This window comes from Pogona vitticeps, chromosome 6, assembly GCF_051106095.1.
Source record: "Pogona vitticeps strain Pit_001003342236 chromosome 6, PviZW2.1, whole genome shotgun sequence".
Classification (NCBI taxonomy): Eukaryota; Metazoa; Chordata; class Lepidosauria; order Squamata; family Agamidae; genus Pogona; species Pogona vitticeps.
This window is the reverse complement of record NC_135788.1, coordinates 37,235,001-37,260,026: the sequence shown is the minus strand read 5'-3', so window position 1 is coordinate 37,260,026 and position 25,026 is coordinate 37,235,001. Positions and strand designations below refer to the sequence as shown.

The 25,026-nt window shown below is 41.1% G+C and overlaps 1 protein-coding gene across 3 annotated transcripts in view; it reads right to left on the bottom strand.

Annotated features, from left to right (window-relative positions):
* CREB5 (cAMP responsive element binding protein 5) overlaps positions 1-25,026 on the bottom strand; it is a 295,391-nt gene that overhangs the window by 228,147 nt on the left and 42,218 nt on the right. For all 3 annotated transcript variants that reach the window (XM_020780492.3, XM_073003331.2, XM_020780509.3), the window contains exons 2-4: positions 8,171-8,303; positions 3,578-3,649; positions 2,231-2,324 (exon numbers count right to left, since the gene is read on the bottom strand). In XM_020780492.3, coding sequence (XP_020636151.2) covers positions 2,231-2,324; positions 3,578-3,631 — 148 coding nt within the window. In that variant the 5' untranslated portion in view covers positions 3,632-3,649; positions 8,171-8,303. The remainder of the gene's footprint in view (positions 1-2,230; positions 2,325-3,577; positions 3,650-8,170; positions 8,304-25,026) is intronic.

The following is a 25,026-nucleotide window of genomic DNA, read 5'->3' as shown; positions in this document are numbered from 1 at the left end:
ATGTTCTCAGATGTCCTTTTGAGAGGTTAGAATATATCCAGTTCCTCAGAGAACACCCATGGCCATTTCTGATTTAGAAGAGAACATTCATAATTCTTCTTAAATTATTTCAGCAGAGCAGGGACCATGGACGACAAACCATCTTTGGCACTATTAGTCTACCTGGAAGCCATAGTTTAACATTGCAAGTGATCTGACCACACACCCTTGGCTGAGGATTTGACTGAAAGACACAGTAGCCATAGCTGAATACAAGCAGAAGCTAATAGTAGAAGAAGCTTTGGAACCTACAAACCTAAATGTCTTATTACCTGGTTGCTATTCAGAAATTCACTGATATGATTAAGAATGATGTGAGGAACAACAGGACTCTGTCCACTAGCTTTCTACTACAATTGTATCTCAGTTGGTCCCAATCTTCACACATTGAAGAAGAATCTGTGAAGGGAATCCCTTGCACTTGGATAGGTGAAACCCACATACTTTGCATTATGAGGTAAAGTTTATATGTGTACAACAGTTTCGCTTCTGACAGATATTCATGGAATATCCCACTCAGAAGGTGGTGATGGAAAATCCACAAGGAAGGCAACAGCGCTGAGTGCTGCTCCATTCCCTGCCCCCCACATTACCATTCTTAACTATATGGGGTGAATACCCCAAATAGTTCCTCATTTGTTGCAAACAGAGACACAAAAGAATTGCCCAGAACTTTATGGCAAGAGGTAAAAGAGAAACAACAACAGGACCTTCTCTTCAAGGTACAGTGTTTGTTTCTCAGTTGAGAACCTAGGAGAACAACTTAAAGAGGCAGCATCACCAGCACAGTAACATACACATTCCTCCCAAACAGCCTCTGGTGATGAATGTGAGCCATTATAGCTCATGACATCTTGCATGTCTGTCTCCAAAACAAACTTTTTTTGTATGTATATACAGACAGAAGTGAAGCCTATGGGTTTCTGCTTGATTATTTACTGGATTCATCTTTCATCTTGAGCATTAAAATATCACTAGAGCTGGGCTGAGCATTTGGCCAAGTCACTGTTAACCACATTCAGGGGATGGGTGAAAACTCGCTCAAAGATAGTGAGGTGGGGCCAATATCTAGAAGAAAATCTCTGGGGGAAGAGTGTTGCCAGTGGTTACTGTTTATGAGGTAAATATGAGTTCCATTCTTTTTGTATTATAAAATGCAAAAATCCACAGTGCATTTCTCAAGGCAACAACAAGTAAGTCACCTGGAAATGTCCACGCTGGCTGGGATATTCTGCAACTTGTAGTCCAGAAAAGCAACTCTTGACACCTCTGCTTTGTTAAACAAGCATTGGCAATAAACTACACATAACTGACCATGATATAATCAAACTGTACAGAGATGGGCCCAATACTTTTGCTCCTGTTAATTTCACTTAACTTTAATAATTATAATAACTGTGCCATCCGGACAATTCTGACACGGAAACCTTTTTCAGGGTTTTCCAGGTAGAAAATACTCAGAAGTGGGTTACCATTCACTTGTTCGGGGGTGAGTGTGCCCTGAGATTGTGCAGCTTACCCAAGGCCACACAGGTTGACTCTTTTCCTTGGAGGTACATTGGGGAACTGAACTCCCAACTTCTGGCTCCGCAGTCAGATACTTAACTCACTGAGCTATCTGGCCAGCTACTCTTAACTTTAGGACCAGTTTCCCCAGACGCGCATTAAAAATATGAATTGGGTATAATGGGAAGAGTAGTGTTACCACTTTTCTGAAGTTTTCTCGAACCCGTATAAATGAGTGGCTGACCAAGTGAGTGCACCTAAATTTTGTTGCTACATGCCATCAAACTGCCTCCAATTATGAGTGAGAGACCTCCAAAATGTCCTGTCCTTAACAGTCCTTCCTGCTCAGCTCTTGCAAACTTAGAGCTGTGTACTACCCATTTCCACCTTTGTTCTTCTGCTTGATTGTTAGGAGCTCTCTAACCTTTAATATCTTCTCCATTCTCCCTCCCTCTGCTCTCTTGATGTCATGGTTGGTGATTCAACACACCAATTTAAAGGTCTGGTCATAGTGGTCATAAAAGCAAATTATAGATTCTGAGGGGTGCAGGTGGAACTGCTTAACACTGAATGGCTGTAAAAGCAGCAGAATGGTACAACGAGCTATCACAAGTCTGGGTTCTCTGTGACAAAACTCGAGCTGAGTTTATTTATTATTATTATTATTTTACCTCTGTTGTCTTACCTGATAGCATGTTGTCTGTTTTCAGCGAAGGAAACTTCAAAGTCATTTCATGTTTGTGTCTGTGAATCATCAGATGGTCTTCTGTCGGAAAACGCTGTTGGCAAACATGGAAGAAAATAAAGATTGGGGACTATGTCTGAGGATGTCAGTAATCACTCTTTTTAAAAAAAACTATGCTAAAAACAAATAAACATTTGTCAATATGAACATCGGAAATAAAAATAATTTCAAAATCATTGTTTAAAACATTTCAAAATCTCTAAATTCAATAAATACAGCATTCCTGAGTAGAGGTGGGCATGGACCACTGATTCATTGGTTCATCCCAGTTAGTTTGGCACCACAACTGGTATTTGGTGGTTTGATGCCCCTCCTCCTTTGGCAGGTGCACACTCAGAAGCAGCAGCCAGAGGAGGCAGGTCAGGGAAGCCAGGTGCACACCAGAGGGGGTGGGACGCCAAACTGCTGAACACCTGGTGCGGTGGTAAATGAACCAGTCCAAAACACTGAACCAGCAGTTCATGCCCATTTCCAAGACTTCTACGTATTGTTTAAAAGCCAGTCTGAAAGGGAAGGTCTTTGAAATTGAACGACAAGAGGGAGCAAGCCAACCTAGTTTCTCAGAACAGCAAATCCTGGGATGCCCAATTGGACTGAATCTATTTAAAACCTAAGAGGACATTATAAGATTGTAGAACGTCTATCTGTCCGTGTGTCTACTACAGTTACAAAAAAATGGATGAACCAACTCTCAGATGAAAAGTTAACCTCCAGATGCTGGAACATGAGAAAGTTGCCCTATATAAAGTCAAACTCTTTGTTCATCTAGCCTGGTAGTAGCTCTCCAAGGGTCTAAGGAAATGGTCTTTCCTGAAATTTACTATCCAAACATATTTTACCAGTGCCACCCTCCTGTAAGTTTCCATAGCAAAGTGGAGATTCAAACCAAGGTCTCCCGAGTCTTGGTTCATTACTCTATCCACTGCACCACACTGGGTCTACTCCGGTTGGGACTAATAATTGAGCATAGGCTCGTAACACTTAAAATATTCTTGATCCCAAACTGACTGGTTCTCCTTCGCTGTTCTAAAATGCTTCTAAAATCTGCCCTGGGGTTTTAACTTGATCCAGAGGACTTGAGTGGAAAGGGGCTGGAAGTCACATCCTATGACATTGAACAGCAACAGATTTGTGTTAAGTAGTAGGAAACAGTGACTTCATGCTGGGGGGGCAGCTTTTAAAGAATCCTATAATAAAATCATAAGGTTGTATTAGATACATGCTCACAAACTGGGAGATATTATGCTACAGCTTGACTGGCTTTGTATTTCTCCTGATTCAACTCACCTGTGAGCAGCCTGGGGCACTGCAGACAAAAGGCCTCTCCTGCTCCAAATTCATCTTTGATTCCTCATAAATCTACATGTTAAAAGGAAAGGAAGGGGGGAAGGGAATCCATAAATACAAAGGCACCCATAATTTTAGGAACTGGAAAGCATAGGCCAGCCTTCCCTTACCTGGTGCCCTCCAGCTGTACCAACAGGTGGTGATTGAGGGTGAAAGGCGTGGTAGTCAATATACATCTGGTAGGCACCCAGCTGAGGAAGCCCAGCAGAGAGATGACAGATGTTGATTTTTTTTAAAACCACAACTCCCAGAATTACACAGGCATTTTGGGAGCTGCGGCCTCCCACTAAAAAAGCAATGTTATCCATCTCTGCCTTGGCACAAGCTCTACTTAAGTACATGCATACAAAATGTTACAAATCCCCCTCCTAAAATAGCTAAAATAGATTTCTGTCCATAGCACCCTTTGTAGAGCATATATATGCACATAGAAAAAGAAAAGACACTGTTAGTCTGATAGAAAAAAAATTCTGTTTGGAGAAAAACTACTTTGAGTGTTATTAGATAATACCACCTATGCTATTCAGAAACGTCATGGATCAATTCATTCTTTTATTTTCAACTTTTCTAATGATCATAATTTCATTCATGCTGCTTTTAAAAACACTGAGTTGCATATTTTGAGGAGTGACAGATGTGCATCTATTTATCATATTCCCATGGTTCACTGTAAATATACATTCCCTAAATAACTGAGTGTAATTTTTTTGTTATAAAACTAAAAATAATGTTTTAAGTATAATACAAAAGATGATAAGATTAAATAAAGAGATGTATTAAGAGACTTCCTAATTAAAATTAGCAGATTATGTGAGACAAAATAGGGGACCAAAACAGGCATCACAGTGAGCCTGTTGTTAAAAGAGAGGTTCCTTTGAAAAGTTAAATTCAGTTGTTTACTCTAGCATGATATTTCTCAGGCAGCTATGGAGTATTGTGTCTGTGGAGAGAAAATGTTTTTATCACCTTCTATATGCAAAACTGGCATCTCATTTAGTTCTGGTCTAATTTGGATTCTGCAAGCTTCAACTTTTCAGAGTGTTGGCTGAATCTCTCTGGATGTCTGATATGGGCAGTAGGTTGAGCTGCCTGTTAAGAGTATTTAAGCTGTGCTTCTACATGGATCCAGTGGCATAGCATGGGTTGCCAGCACCTCAGACAGGGCAAGTATTATGCCCCCTCAAGGTCACCTTGGGAAGCAGCAGGGGAGAGGGTTTGATGTCAGTGGAGCCCCCTCCCCACATCACCCCCTCTTTGGGTTCTGCCCACCCACTTTGTTATACCAGGCTGCCATTCACTTTCTGGGCCACCCTCTCCAAGGAGGCAGGTCCACTCAGCCCTCATCAACACCCAACATGGCCGCCAGCCCAGAGGGGGAAAAGGAGTGAGCAAGCCAGCTGCAGCCAGAAGAGGCGAGGGGAGGGGAGGCAATTTTTTTCACGCACTGTGCACTCCACCTTGCCCAAAAACTCTGTGGCACGCCTGAAGTTTTGTGCCCCTAAGAGTTTTTAGGGACATGGTGGTGCTGCGAGGGATGTGGTGGTGCTGCAGGTTAAACCGCAGAAGCCTCTATGCTGCAAGGTTGGAAGACCAGCAGTTGTAAGATCGAATCCACATGACGGAGTGAGCTCCCATCTCCTGTCCCAGCTCCTGCCAATCTAGCCGTTCGAAAGCATGTAAAAATGCAAATAAATAGGTACCACCATGGTGTGAAGGTAATGGCATTCCGTGTCTAGTCGCGCTGGCCATGTGGACAAACGCTGGCTCTATGGCTTGGAAATGGGAATGAGTACCGCCCCCTAGAGTTGGACATGACTGGACTAAATGTCAAGGGGAACCTTTACCTTAAGAGTTTGCTCCCAGGGCAATCGTCCCTGTGACTCTGCCCACACGATGCCACTGCATGGACCCAACAAATAAACTCAAATATTATAAAGCATTGTAAGTCTCCAGTCACTTTTTAAAGAAAGTCTAATCGGAGAAATACTTCGCCCTAAATGTACAGCTGACTAAAGAAGTGGCAAAGTATACACTAATCAGCTGCCTGAGACTTTTCTCGCAACACAGCCCCATGTTAGAGGGAAACCCTTACAGCAATTGTTACACTATTTTGGGAAGCTTCCTATCTGTCGCAACTGCCCCATATACTGTACTCCGAATATCAGAAAAGGCACAATCTTATAAAGAAAAGAATCCATTAGAAAAGTCTTGTGAATTGTGCACTGACGGTGAGTAATGAAAGTGAATTTCCTGCATGAAATTTGAAATATTCAGAAGGGAAAGATTGTACAGTCAACCCTAGACTTACAATCATCCCTACATACGAACTTTTTGATTTACTAACGGCTCCATTCGCAAAAATTGGTATCGTGAACAGAGGTTCGACCTACGAACGAGGTCGAGGCTCCGTTCACAAGTCAATGCCATTTTTTGTGAATGGAGCCATTCATCGCCTTCGGAGGTCTCAAAGGGCTTCCCCCCCCCTCGACATTGGAGGAAGCCCTTTGAGAGCTCCAAAGGGGAAAAGACAGGGAGAAAGGGCTGGAAATTTGAATTTCCCACCCTTTCTCCCTTCCTTTTTGCCTTCGGAGCTCTCAAAGTGACACATTTTCCTCAGGCAACAGGGTGAATGTGACATCTCTACAGCATGGTGCCACCCCCCAGGAGGTCCTCCTTGCTCTCATCTGCATCCCTTAGGTATCTTTCTTAGGTAGCCGGTATTATTTTCAGACAAATCTTTTAGAAGTAGATGGTCACCAGAATGGAACAGAGCAGCAGGTGGCCTTCTGGCAATGGCTCTTCTCTTCTCTCAACCTTTGAGCTGTGTCATCACCCTTATTGTTGCTCTGTTACTCCTACCACCACCATCCTGAGGATCCTAAATGCTCCTCTCCACACTCTCTGGCTCTTCCAGCATTATTGCATATGAGCTTTAAGAAGTAGTCAGATGGATAAGCAAACATGCAGAACTAGTCTCAGATATTTTGCTGACAGAAACAAAACAAACAATAACTTCTCCTTGTGAAGTCAAGGTACATAATACCAAAGGCTAGTCATGTTATTTCAATTGTTTCAGATCATTTGATGCTACAGTGGCAACCAGGACTATAGTTCTTGAAAAAAGATTTTTTTACAACTCCCAGAATTTCACTGCTGCCACCATGGGTGAGGGATTCTAGGATACACAATTTTAAAAACTAGCTGTTCAGAACTCCTTGGGAATCCTTTTTTCTGTGCTTTATCAGCTGTTAATATTCAGTGGCGCATTTTTCTGCTTGCAAAATGGCTCCTGCATTTTTTATAGTGCTGGGGTTTTTTTTAATTCAGAACTCCTGTTACCTCTATTCAACACTGGTTAGGCCTCACCTTGCGTATTGTGTCCAGTTCTGGACGCCACACTTTAAGAAGGATGCTAACAAATTGGACCAAGTTCAGAGGAGGGTGACAAAGATGATCAGGGGGCTGGAAACCAAACCTTACGAGGAAAGGGGGAAAGAACTGGGCATGTTTAGCCTTGAGAAAAGGTGGCTTGGGGATGATATGATAGCACTTTTCAAATATTTGAAAGGCTGTCATACAGAGGAGGGACAAGATCTGTTCTCAATTATGCGTGCAGGGCACGCAACAATGGGCTCAAGTTAAAGGAAGCCAGATTTCAGTTGAATATCAGGAAAATCTTCCTAACTGTTAGAGCAGTACGACAGTGGAACCAGTTACCCTGGGAGTTGGTGAATGCTCCAACACTGGAGGCATTCAAGAAAAAATTGGATAACCAACTAGCAGATATGCTTTGATTGTTGCGTTGAGCAGGGGGTTGGACATGATGGCCTTGTAGGCCCCTTCCAGCTTCACTTTTCATTGAGTTCTATGATTTGTCAGTCTGAGTTTTTTTAAAGTATAAAAACTGAAGAAAATGCTTAAACAAACTCTTACTCAAGTAGGTGAGCCTAATAAAATAAATTGAATTCTTGCTGCTTCAGTCCCAAGTTAGGCAGAGGTAAAATTACTGTCAATATTGATTATCTCCTCAAATCAATTACAGCTATTTTTTAAAATGAAACTATTCTGGGAAATGAAGAATTGATACCCCTAAGTTTCCAGGATGGACTAGTGTGCCCCCCACACACACCTGTGCCAGTTGCCCAGCCCTGTGTGAGGAAAATGCCACGGTTACATTTATAGTTTGCAAAAATATTATTATTATGTTACAAGTTCCCCAGTCAGTGGCCATGTAGCATGGGGGTTAGGGAAGGTATTGTTTTAAAAGTAACTTACTCATCAACTTAATTACTTATTTACTTACCTATACTCTTCCAGGCTTTGGTTATATGTTCACCTGTTCTCATTAACTAATCCAAATAACTAATTCCACCATGATAATGAAACTAATTTCATTAACTAATTCCACAATGCTATTGTAGCGACATCCTACTCATCAGAAAAGCACGTGTCTGAAAATAACAATTGTAATTTGATGCTAATAAAGCTCAAAATGTTTTGTAACAGACTGCAAGAAACCAACATTGTACTTACATTTTACATTCATCAGGAGCGGTGTAACTGCACTGTCTTGCTTACATGCTGCAACTCTGGACTGAGAGGCAAATGTCAAGGGAAGAGTCTGTGGCTGTTTCAATGCAGGCTTTGGTCACTTGGATGATATTACCTGAAGGAAATGGTGGTGAGAAAAGTTTATTTGAGCCCATAAATAATGGCCCAGACTAAAACACAAATCATGGGAGGTAATCTTGGAGAGCATTCAACGCCAATCTCTGAGTGACTTGTGGCTTTCTTTTTCCCCACCTCCATTGTAAAGTGGCAGATTACTGTTGACAAATTACCGTATTTTTCGCTCCATAAGACACACCTTTCCATAAGACGCACCAATTTTTTAGGAGAAGAAAACAGGAAAATATAATCTGTTTTCTTCACTCCATAAGACGCACAGACTTTCCACCCCCCTGTTTTGTGGGAAAAAAGTGTGTCTTATGGTGCGAAAAATATGGTACTTTTATAAAACTGGCTTATGGTGAAAAAGACTACTTCTCCTAGGTAGTCTGTGAGAACACACGCTGGACTCAGTGTTACTCTAGCACAGAATGGATAAGCCCCAGACATCCTGGGATCAATTCCACTCTGGGTGAACCCATCACCCCTCTGAAGAAAGTACCTTTCTGGTTTCCTGAAACCCATGTGGAGAGAGGATAGAACAGATGGAGGGGCTGGACATTGTTTTGAAGGACAATTGCTACTCCTGTAGGTTTCCAATAGTTAAAATTGCCTATAAAAATTCTTAGGAGGCAAAGTGATTGGGAGGATCCCCAAGCTGCAAAAATACGTTTGGGGGCTGTATGTGGTCTTTTTGTATGATGTATGCATCATACTCACCCCTGCTATGGCACGTGAAACACTCCTAACTTCTTTGAACACAATTACAAGGGGCAGCTCAAGCGCTGCTTCAATACCATCCATGAGAGAGTATGTGTTGCACACAGAGCCCTATCAGGGGAGGAAGTTTTCCACCACACTCCTGCCATAGGGGGAGTCAACAGTGATGGCAGCAAGAAAGGCAAAACTCCACTTTAATGTAGGATGAATGGTGAGGCGGCATTTTGGCAGGTGTGTCCCAATCTTACTGTGAGCACAGGAAGGGAAAAGAGGAGTTACAGCAGTAGTTGTGCCCTGGCCACAACTGGCACCTGTTTTCTGTCCCTAACACTATAGGAGGAGGGGAGAAGGAGGAAGAGGAGGAATCCATATGCTGTACCAAGCTGACAAATTCTTACATCAATCCCTGCTCTGAGAGACTCTCAGAACCAAGGAACTATAACCAGGACAATGCATACCCTGCCCCATTACCACTGCTGAACAGAATATGCAGGGGTGCCAGTTCATCCACCATGGCCTGATCTGAGGAGAAACATCGCATTTGTATCCCTGTTTTTTGTACAGTGCATGCACAGGTAAGCAAGCAAAGCACATATCAACAGTAGTGGTCTCTAGGAAGTAGAGGCAGAGAAAGTGATAGCTATGGATCCCGATGCCAGCTTTAAGGAGGTACGCAGCAGCAACATTTTGGAGCAGCTGGGGCCCTGTCAGATTGGGGTGGGGGACAAGTGATAAATCTGCTGCCCCCTGTTCCTCACCACCTCAGGCAATGAATGCCCTCACTAAAGCGACCTTGTGTCATTTTTTTTACAAGAGATTCAAACCTCAAAGCAATTGCATGCTGCCCCAAATTAAGGACACATAAAATGGACACTCTCCTTGAAGAGTAAAAAATTGCTTCTTCCCATAAAGAAACTTGGCTTCAGCACCACTAGCTGTATCCTGAAAACAGAATTCATTGGTTCAATACATCAATACTAAAATCCTAACAGTTGTGTACTAGCCTACAAAGAGCCTGCACCCATTCAGTTAGGGTGCTGTACCCACAGAAAGTGGAAGATGCTGGATTTGATGCAAAGTTGGCTAGTGTGTGTAAGGGGGGAGGGTGCCTTTTGATTCTCTGTCTCAGGCAGCAAAATATTTTGAGTTAGCTTGTCCATACTATCCCTTAAGTCTACAGTGGCTCAGGTTACACTGCATGGTTATGAGCACATATTTCAGCACACATCTGAGCCTAATGTCTACTGAGGTTCTCCTTACCTCTTGGTGGAAATATGATATAAACAAAGCTACTTCAGAGGGAGCCAGCTTAATACAGGGTTATGTGATCTTCAGTATGGATTCAAACTGACTGATGTACATGAAGCAGATTTCCTCACTATGAATAGAAGGGCAGCTTATCCACCTCACTACCTAAGACAACAATGTTATATCGCATCATGTGACGCTAAGGACTGAAAGGGTTCACGGTCTCTCCCACAATGTGTAACTACATGGTATGCGCGTGCATGCCAAAGAGAGAGAGCAACAGGAAGAGAAAGCATGTTGTAAGTCCAGCCATCAGCCACTGCTGTGTAGTTATATAAAACAAACAACTAAGGTCAGGTTTAGTAAGGTAACATGCAATAACTTCCATTGTAATGACTCACAGGATGTACAACTGTTTGGACTATTTGGATATTAAAGAACAACAGATGTGAAATGGTAATACTGGTGTTACAAGAAGTTGGGGAACAAGCTCCTTGTGCAAGTTATGTGAAGCTGGGTAAGGGGGAGGCAACAGCGGCAAGGAATTAGGCGAATTCGCTCACTGCGGTAGACTGCTGTAAAACGAATCCCTCTTTTCAGTCAATTTTTGCATCCCATTCTGTGAAATCTCATGAACATCTAGTGTAGAAATCTGCAGGCCCAAGAGTCTCAAACCGCAAGATCAAGGGCAAATAACACTGGTACAGGTGTACTAATTCTCTTGGTCAGAATGTTACAATGCCCATTAACCACTGAGGGAGGGAACATGGGCTGTTAGAGGTTGCACCACAACACCCCCCAGCCCCCATCTTTGCCTGGGTTGGCAAGGGCTGACAGGGCTGAAGTCCAACAGCCCATTTAGGATTACATGTTCCCCAGCCCTACTATACTTAGCAGGAGGAACATCCCTCTGAACCCTCTCTTTGTCACTGAGCAAATAAAAAAAATTATGGCACTGTCTAAGATGCAAATCATACATACCATGTACGTTGCATTACGCCAGTTTCTGTCAAAGGAAAGGAGAGTGGCATTTAATGGACATCAGGGGTGTGCACCATGTGGCACATGAGCTGCATACAGCCCCAAAAGCCATTTTTACAGGCCCCAACCCTCCTACACCTATCCTCCCAGTCTATTAAGAAGAATAGAATAGATTTTGCTTTTAAAAAATTCACTTGCGCCCTCTAGAAGCCATGGGAAACAATCTTGTTTTTAGGAGAACCTATGCCCCATGTCCCCAACACGTATATAAAATACTACTATATAATGCGCTCTCTCTCTCTCTCTCTCTCTCTCTCTCTCTCTCTCTCTCTCTCTCTCTCTCTCTCTCTCTATATATATATATATATATATATATATATATATATATATATATATATATATCTTTCTATCTTTCTATCTTTCTATCTTTCTATCTATCTATCTATAGCATTAAAATTACTAAAAAAATTAAATACACAAATTAGCCTATTAGATAATGCTCCTCCCCCATTAATCCCAAACCACTGGGAATGCGCCCCTTGAGCTATCAACTAATCAGAATCATGGCACTCATCCCCTCTGATATAGATATTAATATTATCTAAGAAAGTAAAGTTAGCACTATTGTCACCATGCAAAGCACTGGTTTCCAATAGATATGGGCATGAATTTAGTTGTGCCCCTTCCAATGACATTCTCCATGTGGCATTGCAGGTGCTGCACATTCCCTTCCTCCCCACCCCACTCCCGGCCAGCTGGCCCACTCACAATCCATTGCTCACCACTTCCTCCAGTGATGCTCCACTCCGGACAGGATTTTGGGCTGTCCTTCCCTACCTCCTCCAGCAGCCCTGAGGAACACCCTAGACATTGGCTGTGGAGGAGATGCAGAAGGGCATCACAAGCTCTTGTCTGGATTGGAGCACCACTGGAGAAGGGGGACCCTAGCAGGCGCATCATGGATTGTGAATGGACCAAGCTGGTCAGGGTGTGTGTGTGTGGGGGGGAAGCATGGCAGCTGTGGTGCCACACAGAGAACTTTGTATTAAAGGGCATGACTTAATTTGTGCCCATCTCTAGTTCCCAATCTTGGGTAACCCAGGTGTTCTTGGACTGCAACTCCCAGAAACCTTGGCCAGCACAGCTAGTAGTGAATTTTACAGTATATTTCTATGATCTGTAGTCCAAGAATAACTGGGTTACCCAAGGTTAGGAACCACTGATGTAAAGAATATTTTAAGCATGTTTCATGACTGAGGAAGCCCTCTGAAGTGCTGCTGTCTTTCCAATAAACTATCAGTCGGCATATATGGGGGAGGGATTACATGGCATTCAGACTAAAAGAAGTATTAGCTTGGTTAAACCAAACAATGTCTTGGACTCCATGTTGTTTAGTATTTATAAAGGCAAATAATTTACATAATGAAGGGGAGGGGTGAATTAAGTTTTTTTCCATCTGTGTCTCTTTCACAAGCTGCTTAAGCATTTGCAGTAGGATGCAGACATTTGGCCATCCAGCACAAACAGCCATCTGATGACCATGAGTAAGTGCATCATGGCAGAGATCTGAACACATTGGAACTAAATTTTAAATATGCTGGTGTAAATTAATCTTGTATTCCCAGTGTGGTGTAGTAGATAGAGTGATGGACTAGGACTCTGGACAACAGGATTCAAATCCCCACTTGGCCAAGAGAACTCACTGGGGGAGTGGAACTGGTAAAACCACTCCTTAAATATCTCACTTACCTCCAAAACCCTATTAAGATTGTTGTAAGTTAGTTCTGACTTGACAGCACAGAACACACACAAATTATTTTCCTTGAGCAAAATAAATGTTCAAAAGTCTTGATGGGGTGATGGTTGACTGAGGGAGAGCAGAATGCCTGGGGCCATTTTTCACCTAATTACCACTGAACACTCTTGCCACGAGATTAGCAAATATAAAATGCAAAATGTGGGACTTGAGGTACCAATGCACATGTAAACAATGCAAGAGGATGGTGACACTTTCAATGTAAAGTTTAACAGAATTTAAGAACAAGTGTGATCTTGTTTGATCAAAGCAGATTAAGCAACAGCGGTCCCATTGGCATGACCATCATTCAATTAATTTTGATACTCCTTCTCACTCCTGTTCACCCCCAACTTTTCATGCTGCTCTTTTTTGTGTATGAGAGTGCTGGAGAGGAATGGTGTGAAATAACTGCGCTTTTCAATCTTTGCATAAAAAAGCAAACAAAAAAAATAAAATAGCTCTCAAAAATGTGTATGGCTTTACTGGAAAGAATATCACACAGGCTTGTTTCCTGTTCCTATGTTATTCTTGAAGTGTGCTACAGTAAGAATCTGATTTTCATCGGGCTATTATTATTTGCAGCTGTGTGACCTTCTTAACCCTGTTTTGAAAGTGACATTTCAGCCTTCAGTTTCAAACTGACTGAATGTTGCCAAGTTTTCAACCTTGTGATTAACCCTAAACAGGAAAAAAAAGACCTGAAAAAATTGGACAGCTTAATTGTCACGCATCCATTGAGCTTAAGTCAGATGCTGGGCCCTGCAAAATTTTCATTAAGGTCATAAGTCTTCCATGGGGAAGTATACAAAAAATGTTGAAGGAATGTAAAATTTTCACCCACATCTGCAGAAAAGAGCTGTGAAGCTGAAGCAGACAAGAGTGTAGTTTCATATACGCCGATCTTTCCTAGAAATTTTATGTGCCACCAGACACAGTCTCTGCGTAAGTAAGGGTTGCATCAAACAATATATACTAGGCAAGCTTCTGTTTGTCTACATTATGCTCCCCAGAAACCCCAGATGTTTAGACTTCAACAGTAACAAGAACAGCTTCTAGGCTAAATCTCTTAAAATCCTCCACTAGCCATGTAGGTGGGGGAATTCTAGAGGCTGCAATTAAAGAACTAATTTCAAGAAAAAAAAGTGAAGGAGGTCCAGAGGAGAGTGTGCCATCTCACGAGACAGAGGGCGGAGAGGGACGGAGGAAGCCAGAAAGCACCGGTGTAGAAACGGACTCAAAGGACAACTTGACCGAGGAGGGGGCAAGAGCAGAGCAAAATGGGAAGTCTGAAATATGTTTGGTGGAGGAGCATGGGAACCAGAAAGGGGAGGAGCAAGAGTTGTCAGTTTGGAAAGAGGGTATAAGTAGCCAGAAAGAGTGATGGTTCAAGGTTGAATTAGAGTTGTGGAAACATAAGAGGGAACTGGAAAGGCTGAGGGAATATGAGAGGATAAAGACCCAGGAATTATTAAGAGACTTTCCTAATCTGAAGTTGGGGGGATTGCTTCCAGACCCTATCCCTAAGGAATTGGGTGAAGTGAGGCATGAGACTCTAGAATGGTGATAGTGTTTCCCAAGAATAAAGGGAGAGGAAGACAGGTGATTCGCCCAGATTCCTGATACAACACTCCTCCTTCTGAGGGAGACTGGGCCCGACACCCATGCTGTGGCATCATTTGTACAGTGAGGAGTGCACCCCTTCGGAAACTTACCAAAGCGGAGAGATTTGGCCCAGCACCCCTGTGAGTTCAACAGACTTTGAGAGGGAATGTGTGATGGACAGTTATGGCATGTTGCCTGAGTTAAGTATTTTTGGCCCAATTATGAATAATGCCAATAATCATGTAAATAATAAAGATAAAGATGTTAGAGTTAAGAAGACATCTCCTGTGATATTTCCCGCGCAAAATGAGGAGTTGTCAAAATTTGAAACTGAACCCGATCACATAACTACACCTCATTTCCCCTTATACACTTCAGAGGATTTAGTGCAAGAGGCAAGGAGTGGACAAAAGGCCATTTTGAGGACTTTAAATGTCATTTTTATTAAACCCTTTATTTAAAAGCATTCTGCGACATGCTTTGGGAAGGTTTTCTTATAAACAAAATGAAAACAACTTCAGAAACTCAAAACATTTGAACTGAGAAGAAAGCAAAAGATACAAATTTATCCCTAATTATCAATCACTTAGTTACCTGTTATTAACCAAGAGGGGGCACGTAACACTTGACTCTCCAAAATGCAGACGAATGCTGAAAACAGCAGGCCAAGAAGCTTTACATCTGCTCTCTTTGCACATAAAGCAGCCAAGAAATTATGCAGACCCAAAGCATGTGTCAGCCTGGGCCCATAACAAACAATGACTGGTTCTTATGTTCACATGGTGGTCTGTATTGTCTCTAGTTATGTCCAGCCTGATATAAAAAAATAGCCTGTAGCCATACATTGCTAACTCTCTGCTAGATTAGGTCAAAGAGAACCTTTTCTGTTTTTACAGTTATGTTAAAGAGGGGGTACAGAGGAACACTATAAACACATCCAGCCAGGGGAAATTGGAGCCGTCTGCTTTGTGCCTAAAAGGTTCTTCTCTTTAGTATTATCTATTATAAGTCTCAGTGGAGCAAGCCTTCCATTCATGCAGAGTGAAATTTTTTTCTCATATAAGAGTCCAGACAGGTCTCTGGATCAGCAGATTACTCAAGAGTAAGATTTAACTGGTTTCCTCATGAATATGGAGGCAGCAACAATAGCAGCAGAGGACAGCAGCAACACAGCAAGCCCACAGTGACAATACCAGCAGTAACAGCATGAGGGGAACCCGTTGGGTTGAAGGTTGGGGAGATGGAAGGATGGTAAACTCTCCCTTTCCCCATCTTCTTCCTCAGCTGCACCTCTGCTTGGGCTGTGCTCCTTTGTGGGGGCCCTGTGTCCATGAAGTCAATTAGTCAGTCCTCCCCCCAACTCTGTCTGTGAGGCTGCAATGAGGAACTGGTGATGGCACCACTGGTGAGTTATAAATGTCTGAACAGGTGACTCAAAGATAGGTGCTTTATTCTTCAGGAGGTTGTGTGTGGTGTGTGTTTGAGAAAAGCCGGTCCCCAATCCAGCTGGTTTCCCCAGTGGTTGCTTTTATTTACTTTCCACACACCTCCTCCCCCCCAAGCAACCACTAAGCCAAAAATAATGAGGGGAGGGAGAGATGATGTCATCTGTTGATGAATTGGGGGGTGGGGTTGCACATAGATCCTTTCCCCCACCTCTTCCCACGGCAATTATTCAATGGGATGTGGTCACTTTACTTTTTTACTTTTTTATTTTTGTTAAATAAAGTAAGCGATACAGTGAAACAACAATGCATCTACCTAACATGGCACACATAATGCCATCAATGCATTTCATTTATCTAGAATAGCATGACATCAATAGGAAAAATATATTTTAAAAAATTAAAAGGTAGAGTAGATGTAAATAGAGGAAGTGGGGTTCTCTATCATCCCTTTCAGTGCCACAACCCACCAAATATGTCATAGGATTATCATCTCAGACAACATAGCTCTATTTGGGTGCAAATTAACCATCTCCACAGGCTACAAAATGGCTTAAGTAGGAATGTTCCAAATAATGCCCCCTCAAAAAAACCTGCAACCTTATCACTGTGCCAAAAAGGAGTAGGACAGCTTTTGAAAAGGGGCGGGGTGGATCGCCCTAAGTAAAAACATATGTGAATACCATAAAACAAACAGCGTCAAAACGATCCAAATCATGAGCTATTTTGCCAGTGTGGATGAGCCCTAAGCCTTCTCTGAAAGCTCTCACATCACCAAATTAATTTATATCTTATTTGTTTATAGTTATCCTAATCAACAGTGGCCCAGAGTAATGAATATGTGTAGCATTCCACTGGTCTAAGTCAAATATTTCTCAGGTGGCTGCAACTGAACATTCATATTTTCTGCTTCTGCAGCTCTCCATGCTCCCCAAAATCCAGTTCCACTGAATTTCTCACCACCCCTCCAAAGCAGAGCCAGTTGGGAGGAGAAGGTCAAAAGAGAAACTAAAGTAGGAGAATCAATCTGCCCTTCCCAGCTTCACTGGATACTTCCCTTCCATTTCTGGAACTCTATTACTGAATAATGGACCATAACTTTTTTTTCCCACTCTGTTCATCTTCCAGTATATTTCAGCCCCAGCCTCTATATATTTGGTGTTTTCATCATCCATTTCACACATCTGAGGTAGCCCCCTGCCTATAAGAACTCCTACCACCGCAACAATTTATTTCGCTATTGCTGAGAAGAACTTTTGAATGTATTTATGTTTGTGCTGTTAGTCCCTTAATATGACCAGCTGCTTAGAATTGCTCTGAGACAAGTATAGTTTAAAAACAGTAAACAAAGAGTTAATGGCAAACGTTATTACCAACCTTTCTCCCAGCCTGAGTAAACCCTTCCACCAATTTTCAGGATCACTGCAATTAAATGGAGTATGATGTTTTTTTCCTTCTATCCTGCAAAGGTGCTTGTTTTGAAAACATATAAAATTTCCACATGTACACAATACAGGAATAATTATTATTACACGTGTGGCTGTTTATGCTGCTATGGTAAAGGGTCTATCACCCACATTTTCCTGGATTAAAATATTTCCAAATCGGTCTGGATGCTGGGAGGAATCGCACATCTGGGGTACCCTTAATAGGTCTTAGCATGATTGATGGCTGAGAGTTAAAATTCTCTATAGTGCTTTACTGGAGCTGTGTGTAATTATATATAAACGTTGCCCGGAATATAGAAATACAATCAAACCGAAGTATATTTATTTATTGAAATAACTTCTAATAAACTGTTCTTACAAAGGCTTGTTCTTAGGCTTGAAAGATCTAATAAATGGAGGAGAAAGAGGAAGAGGAGGAGGACAGAAAATATGAGATGTGATCCAAATGATACAGAATAGTTGTGTAAACCAGCTCCAAAAAATGCCTCTCAAATTAAATTCCATATTTACAGCACACACTCCAAATGCCAATTGTTCTCCATTACAATGAATATCAGAACAGAAAAACACTGTGATTTATAATATAATGTGCAGTTGAGATAGCAGCCCTTTATTGTCCATTAAAAATAAAAAGACGATAAAAAGACTGAGAGAAAAAGAGTTGCATTTATACGGCAATCCTATACTTATCCAACAGAGAATATATGTTGTTGAACTTAGTGGGATTTCCTTCTGCATAGAAATGAACAGGACTGCAATGTCAGTTTCCGACCAGATGTCTACAGGAAGAACCTCATAAGCAATATTATGAGGGCAGTAGCCTTCTCTCGCCACTGTTCTCCAAGAACAGAGGCATGGTGCATAAGCTGTTGTGAATGGTAGCATCAATGTTCTCCATTAATCTTTCTAACTCTCTTTTAAAGCCATCTGAGCTGGTGACCAGCATTATATCTTGTGGTCAGGAATTCTGAATTAATGAAATCTTCCGTGGAAAAAAAATGCATAACTAATATTTGGAAGTTGTTTCCACGAGGTGCAACAGGAGTTAATACATTAAAAGAACTCCAAAAAGAGTTTAAACTAGTGGTTTCCAATCTTGTGTCCCCAGATGTTCTTGGACTGCAATTCCCAGAAAAACTGGGCAGCACAGTTACTAATGAAGGTTTCTGATCGTTTCAGTCCAAAAGCATCGGGGGATCCAAAGTTGGGAACCACTGGTTTAAAGAATGAAAGGAGGTGCAAAGCACATTATTACAAAATTCCTGTTACTGGAACAGATAATAATCTTCTTTGGATTCTTACACACAACGTATTTTCCAACATGCATTTTCTAGAATGGACCTGAATGCAAATTGTGTTGTTCATGAACATGTTTTTTAAAGCTTTTGCTTGCATACACAAAACTGAATGATGATTTTTGGAGAAGAAGATTACATTTATGTCATGGGTGATTATGAGCCTTGTGAGAATTCCCTCATATTAGAGATTTCCAAGTTATAGGTCAGACACCCTCTACAGGTCTAAAGCAGGCAAAGGCACTGATTTTTAGGTGTAAATGTAGCCTAGGTGGTGGTCCATGATAATTAATACAAGTATTATGATTTTCAGCCAGAAACAGAACTATCATATTGGTTTGTTTTTACTCACAGCTGTATAGGAACATTTTTTATGTCCTTAAAACTTAACAAAATTTATAAATGTAATCATAGGATTCCTGCGAGCATATAACAGTATTTATTGGGGGAAATGTGCTTTTTGTTTCAGTGATGGTGAAACTTAGGTTCTTTGACAGAGTGATCAGTAAAATGTTAGGGTGTGATCATCACATACGGGAAACAGATTGCAATTTGGACCATTAGCTCCAGCCCACCCCCAATCTGTGCCCAAGCTGGACCTTTTTTGGACCAGATGTAGGGCTTCCACTTTTGTGGGTCAGGCTAGAGTGATTCCCCAGCAGATGGAAGAGTTGCTTTAAGGGATATTGCCTCGTGGCGCAGTGGTTAAAACGCTGTACTGCAAGCTAAAACTGTGCTCACGACCTGGGGTTCAAATCCCAGGTAGCCGGCTCAAGGTTGACTCAGCCTTCCATCCTTCCGAGGTCGGTAAAATGAGTACCCAGCTTGCTGGGGGGGCAATGTGTAGCCTGTATAATTAAAAATTGTAAACCGCCCGGAGAGTGCTTGTAGCGCTATGGGGCGGTATATAAGTCCAATAAATAAATAAATAAATAAATAAACCCTTTCTGTTGCAACCAGGTGCATGCCTTTGCAGCCAGCTAATCACACCCTAAGATATAAAAAGCTGGGAACTAGCACCTATTCTGGTGTTCTGGATGTTACTAAACATATAAAAAAAAGGATAAACACACTAGCTCTTTCCCGTTAACTACCAGGTTCCATTGCCCTCTGTTAGACTATAACTACTTGGCCATAATACTATTGGTGTTTGTGTAGGGTTTGGGTAACTTGTCACAGCCAGCTGATGAGCTGCTGGGATGCATCTAGATTCCGCCATCTAGCATGTGACCAGGAATCTGACCAAAGGACACACTGGCACCTCATAAATTAACCATGATTAACTACAGTGTGTCTCACAAACCTAATGCTAACACCGGAAAGATTTTAGCCATTGTTTGTCTCACTTGTGTAGGTGAGGAATTGCAAAATTATACTGGTCAACTTGGGGGGGGGGGAGGTATGTTGTACTCATAACAAGGGAAGGCTAGAGGGAATGAAAAAGCTCTGTTTGCACAAAGTATGCAAAATTGTGCTAAATTACATTCTAATGCAAATAACACAACTTGTGCAAAATGACAATGGTTGCTGTATTGTTCCATGGACTTTTAGGGATAAGATATGTTCGAGGGGTTGTCGCAGTTCCTTCAATCTTCTTCCATGCTGTATAGAGCTGAGGAGAGTTGTAGATCAAAACAACTGAAGGCCCAAATGACCGCCACTTTACCTACTATATTATCTGTTGATCAACAGCTTTTGACTGTTGTGCTTCAATTATCCCTTTCTACTTTTTTGAGACAAACGGTAAAAAGAGTGATGTATGTTATAACTGAAATTGGAAGATACACATTCTGTGAGTCAGTTTATCAGCTTTGTTTTGTCACTACTACAATGCTATGAAATTGGATTTGTCATGTCTAACACATTTTGAAAGAATATTAAAACGGTGAAACCACAAAGGAAGCCAAGACAGACAACAGCTTCCATGGTAATTAATAATTTGCACAAAGTAGAGTTACCAACGATGAGCTCTTGGCAACGTCAAATAAACACACAAAATTGAGAGCCGTTCTACTGCTTGCCAACAGGGTGCTCTCAAAGGCTGGCCTCTCATTTTTATTTACAGGTTTGTAGCATGTGGAATTGAGACCTAGAAACCAAAAAGTTAATTGCTGAAGATCAAGCAGCCATTCCTATCTCTTTTTTTGGTCTACAATTCATTAAGAGCTATTCCTCCAAAAATAATATTGTGTAGCAAAGAGGGATTTTCCCCCCAAGGCTGTACCATAATTTCAGAATGCTATCTGCTTTAGTATAGAGTATGCTATAAGATAAAAGAATCTGCCTATCTAGAACACAAATAAATACTTGGGTTTCAAAAAAGGAGGAGTGAAAAACATAAAAGAAATCTTGGGGAAAACAGCAATACATGGCTGTTCAGTTGAGTTTTGTATTAAGAACAGATACAGTATTTATGTGTGTGTTCATTATACAGCAAATTTTGAAAACATTGTCAGGCATAATTTACTTTCTGGTTCACATTTAAAATATTTCTGGAGTTTCTAAAATCAGGAAGGAATACATAGCCCTAAATTTACAGTATTGGCCTGCTTCAACCAGCTTTAAAAACAGTATCAATTTAAATTGATCCCTTTCTCCTTTTCTTTCCTAAATACTTGAAGTGTAAATGAGAACTCTTGGGGAATGGTCGCCATTTATAACTCAGTATACAGCCTTCATTCTTTTTCTTCCCCCACCCCATCCAAATCAGCTATATGAAAATGGACATCTCGTTCTTACAATATCATATTGCAGAAAACACCATTTTTATTTTCAACCATAAATACTATGCTACTGCACTGTCACAACATGTGAACCTAGAGACCTGTAAATGGAATACCACTCATACGATGTGGCATACTTACCCTTTTCTTCCCAGTGTAAGCTGCTTCCACATATACACTAGCATCTCTGTGTCTTTGCTTCAGCCCAGTCCTGTGCACTGTTGCTTAGAAATAGGGACCCATGAATGCATTAACACAAGACTGGGTACTTATGGCCTTAACAATGATTCTGAACTCCAGTTCCCATCACTCCTAGTTATTATTTACTGGACATAGCAAGGATGTGGTAAGAAACTGTGAGGGGAAGATCCTCAGCAAACTCTTTGCAACATCTTTTGCTTTTCCTTCCATTTATCTTCACATTTCCCTTCCATTTATTCTGTTTTATTTCTTAATTACTGCAATCCTAATTTGTCTTTTTCCATGCAACAGAGGTTACTACAGCTAGATCTTGAATGATGATCTGTAGATCACCCACTCTTACACTTCTAGCCTTTAAGTGTCAAGCCACATCTCAGGGAGCAACTATATAACAGGAAAAGCACAGTTAGATCTGCTGTGATCCATAGTTTTTCAAAGCAAGTCCTTGCTGGTTTCCATGGGTAAAATCACATTAGTCACCCAGTTTCTCATGAAAGACTTTCTTTTCACTCTGGTTGTGCACTAGCCAACTGCATCATTGATCTGACAAGGCGCTAATTGGCAATTTCCACCACTTTTTGAAATTTATTTTTTCAAAGTGGCTTAGCCATAATTTGGTTAAAACACTTTTTCTAAAACCCTATTTGGAGACAACAGGTGCTGTTTTGAGAAAAAATGACAACCCCATGAGTGCCCCTTTGTATCAGATCAGGCAATCACACATGGCAGAAACCCAAGAAAAGCACTGCTACTGCAGAGCAAATCTTAAACCACTCTTGCCAGCTGAACTAAAAAAAAGACAACTCCACATAAAAAGAGATTATTCCCCACCAGACTTAGCTTTGCATTGTATAGTTGTCGGTTTCAAATTCAATTATATCTATGCTAGATCTTATGCAAACTGCTGATTAAATGACCTGCATAGAAGTTTCCATAGTTTCTCTTTTTCATGCCATGATTTACTACTGGTGAAACAGAATAATGGGGCTCCAGATAAGTTTGCCCCTGTTCCACCCAACTCTGTTCTCTTTTTCCATGCTACATATTGTTGCAGTAGCAGACAAATGTGAACATAAAGGAGTTGTTTCACGTGCTGTGAAGACTAGATCCTAACTGTCCCTCAGAATCATGGTCACTGTCATGTGATTAAGTTCTCTGCCTCTGAAATGTCAATGTTTATTTAAATGTTATATACTTGCATTGTATTGCTTACATGCCCTTCAAGTCTTTATGAAAGAATAAGTTTAGAAGAAAACTAAATATAGTTGGCTCTGCCTAAGGTGAGACCCCTTGACTCAACTCTACCACTTGCAGTGGGTAGTAGCCCCCACTGGAAAATAGGCAGCAGGTCAATCAAAGTAGGGACAATGTACAATAGAAAGGATAGAAGTGAAAAGTAATATAAACTGGTAGAAGAGGACAGAGAACTAATATGCAGCATGAAGGACAATTTAGTTGCCAAATGCTGAAATAAGGCAAACAAGAATAAATTGACTGTAGCTTTCAGGCAAGAGAAAAGCAGAGAATGAATGGCGAATATCTAGGAAATGATTAGTATTTGGTCACCTAAATCCAGCACTAAAACCTATGCTAAAGCATTAGTCTTATGTATGGGTTGCAGTTGCAACCCATATATGCCATGTTGCCTTCAAGGATAATAAAGCAGCAGCCTTATATATGGCCATGAAAATGTACATTCGTCCCTATGTACAGGTGCAGTTCTTCATTTTTCCATTGCACCAAAGCACTACCAAGCACTTATCGCTCTCTGTGCCATGATCTACTGCATATGAAGTGACCTTTAGCCCATTCTGCACATTTAACAAATTTGCAAGCCAATTAACATAATGGCTTTTTGTACCCAAGGGCTCTCTAGAGATTATGAAAGAAGGAGGCCAATGCTGAGCATGAAATTTAGGGCACATCCAACAGAAGTGCAGTTCACTTCCGTTGGAGACACAATTCTCCTTTTACTCCCCAGCCCCCACTCCCTCAGAAAGAAAGTTTTTGGCTTTATTTGACAACCGGATATGGCTGCATTCAAACCCCCAGTCATGGATAAGACAATGATCTACCACTCAGAATCTAGAGGTCTTTTTAAATTTACCATTGAAGAGGACAGGAGGAAACAGATACAATGGGCTAAAGGACTGACTAAAGGCTAGGCCTGCACCCCTATCAGATTCGTAGTGTGCAGATTCTTCTGGCAAGCTACAGAAAATGTGACAAGAGGTCTCTGTTGAAACAGGAAGATTTGCCTCTACTTGCTCATAAAGGAACATTTCCGCCGTTCCCCCCTTCTTCTGTCAAAGTACTTGAAGTGTGCCCCAGAGCTATGAAATAGCTCAGATTTGCTTTAGTGAAAAGATTGCTACACTATTGAATTATGGTGTGTGTGGGTTTTTTTTAAGGCATTTCCAGTTCTAGGAATGTTTCTTAAAGGAAGCAAACTGTTTTATCGGAACAATATTACCTTAGTTAGTGATTATCATTAGTATGTATCATTAGAAAATGATTCCCCTCCCTAGAATAGATATACAGTATATGTTAAAAACAAACAGTTAAAAGGTAAAAATCAAACACAGCCGTCAGTCATTTATCAAAGTAATGTGGTACATGAAAGAGAGAATGCTGCTCCTGCTGTGGAATGCTTGCTGAAATCCATATGGAAGTATAAAACATTCTAGTGACTTACAATATTCATACAACAGGAAAGTTCCTTGGCATCTCATGGACCTCATCCCCAAACACAGACAAACACATTCATTTATAGAGCCTTTATTTGAGTAAGGCAAAACCTCTTTTTTTCAAAACGTCCTGGAATGAGTAATTATCTCTGTTGTCATAAACGTAGCAAGACCACATTGCCAGTTGAATATCTCAGAAGAAAACATACTAAGATAACATTAAAATAGTTTCTGTTCAGAGCACTGCAGTACAAAATCTGCTCTACAGCAGTATTTTATTTAAAAGACACAAATATCAGAGGTAAGATAGGTGAACATGTGAGAAAGATATAGTGAGAAAGGTCTAAAATGCTTTCAAGGTTTAACTCAGAAGATTAGCGTTTTTCTAGCTGGATTTTTAAAAGTGGTTACATTATACTGCTTAGTTTGGAGAAATTTTCCACAGACATTGAGATCTAAGAAGCTGTTAACTAACGTGAATGTAGCTGAGCTGGTAATTTCACCATCTGTTTCAGGACTGGTTTAGATTTTTACTAGGCAACTCAGTTCTAAACCCCTTCAAAAACTATTGTT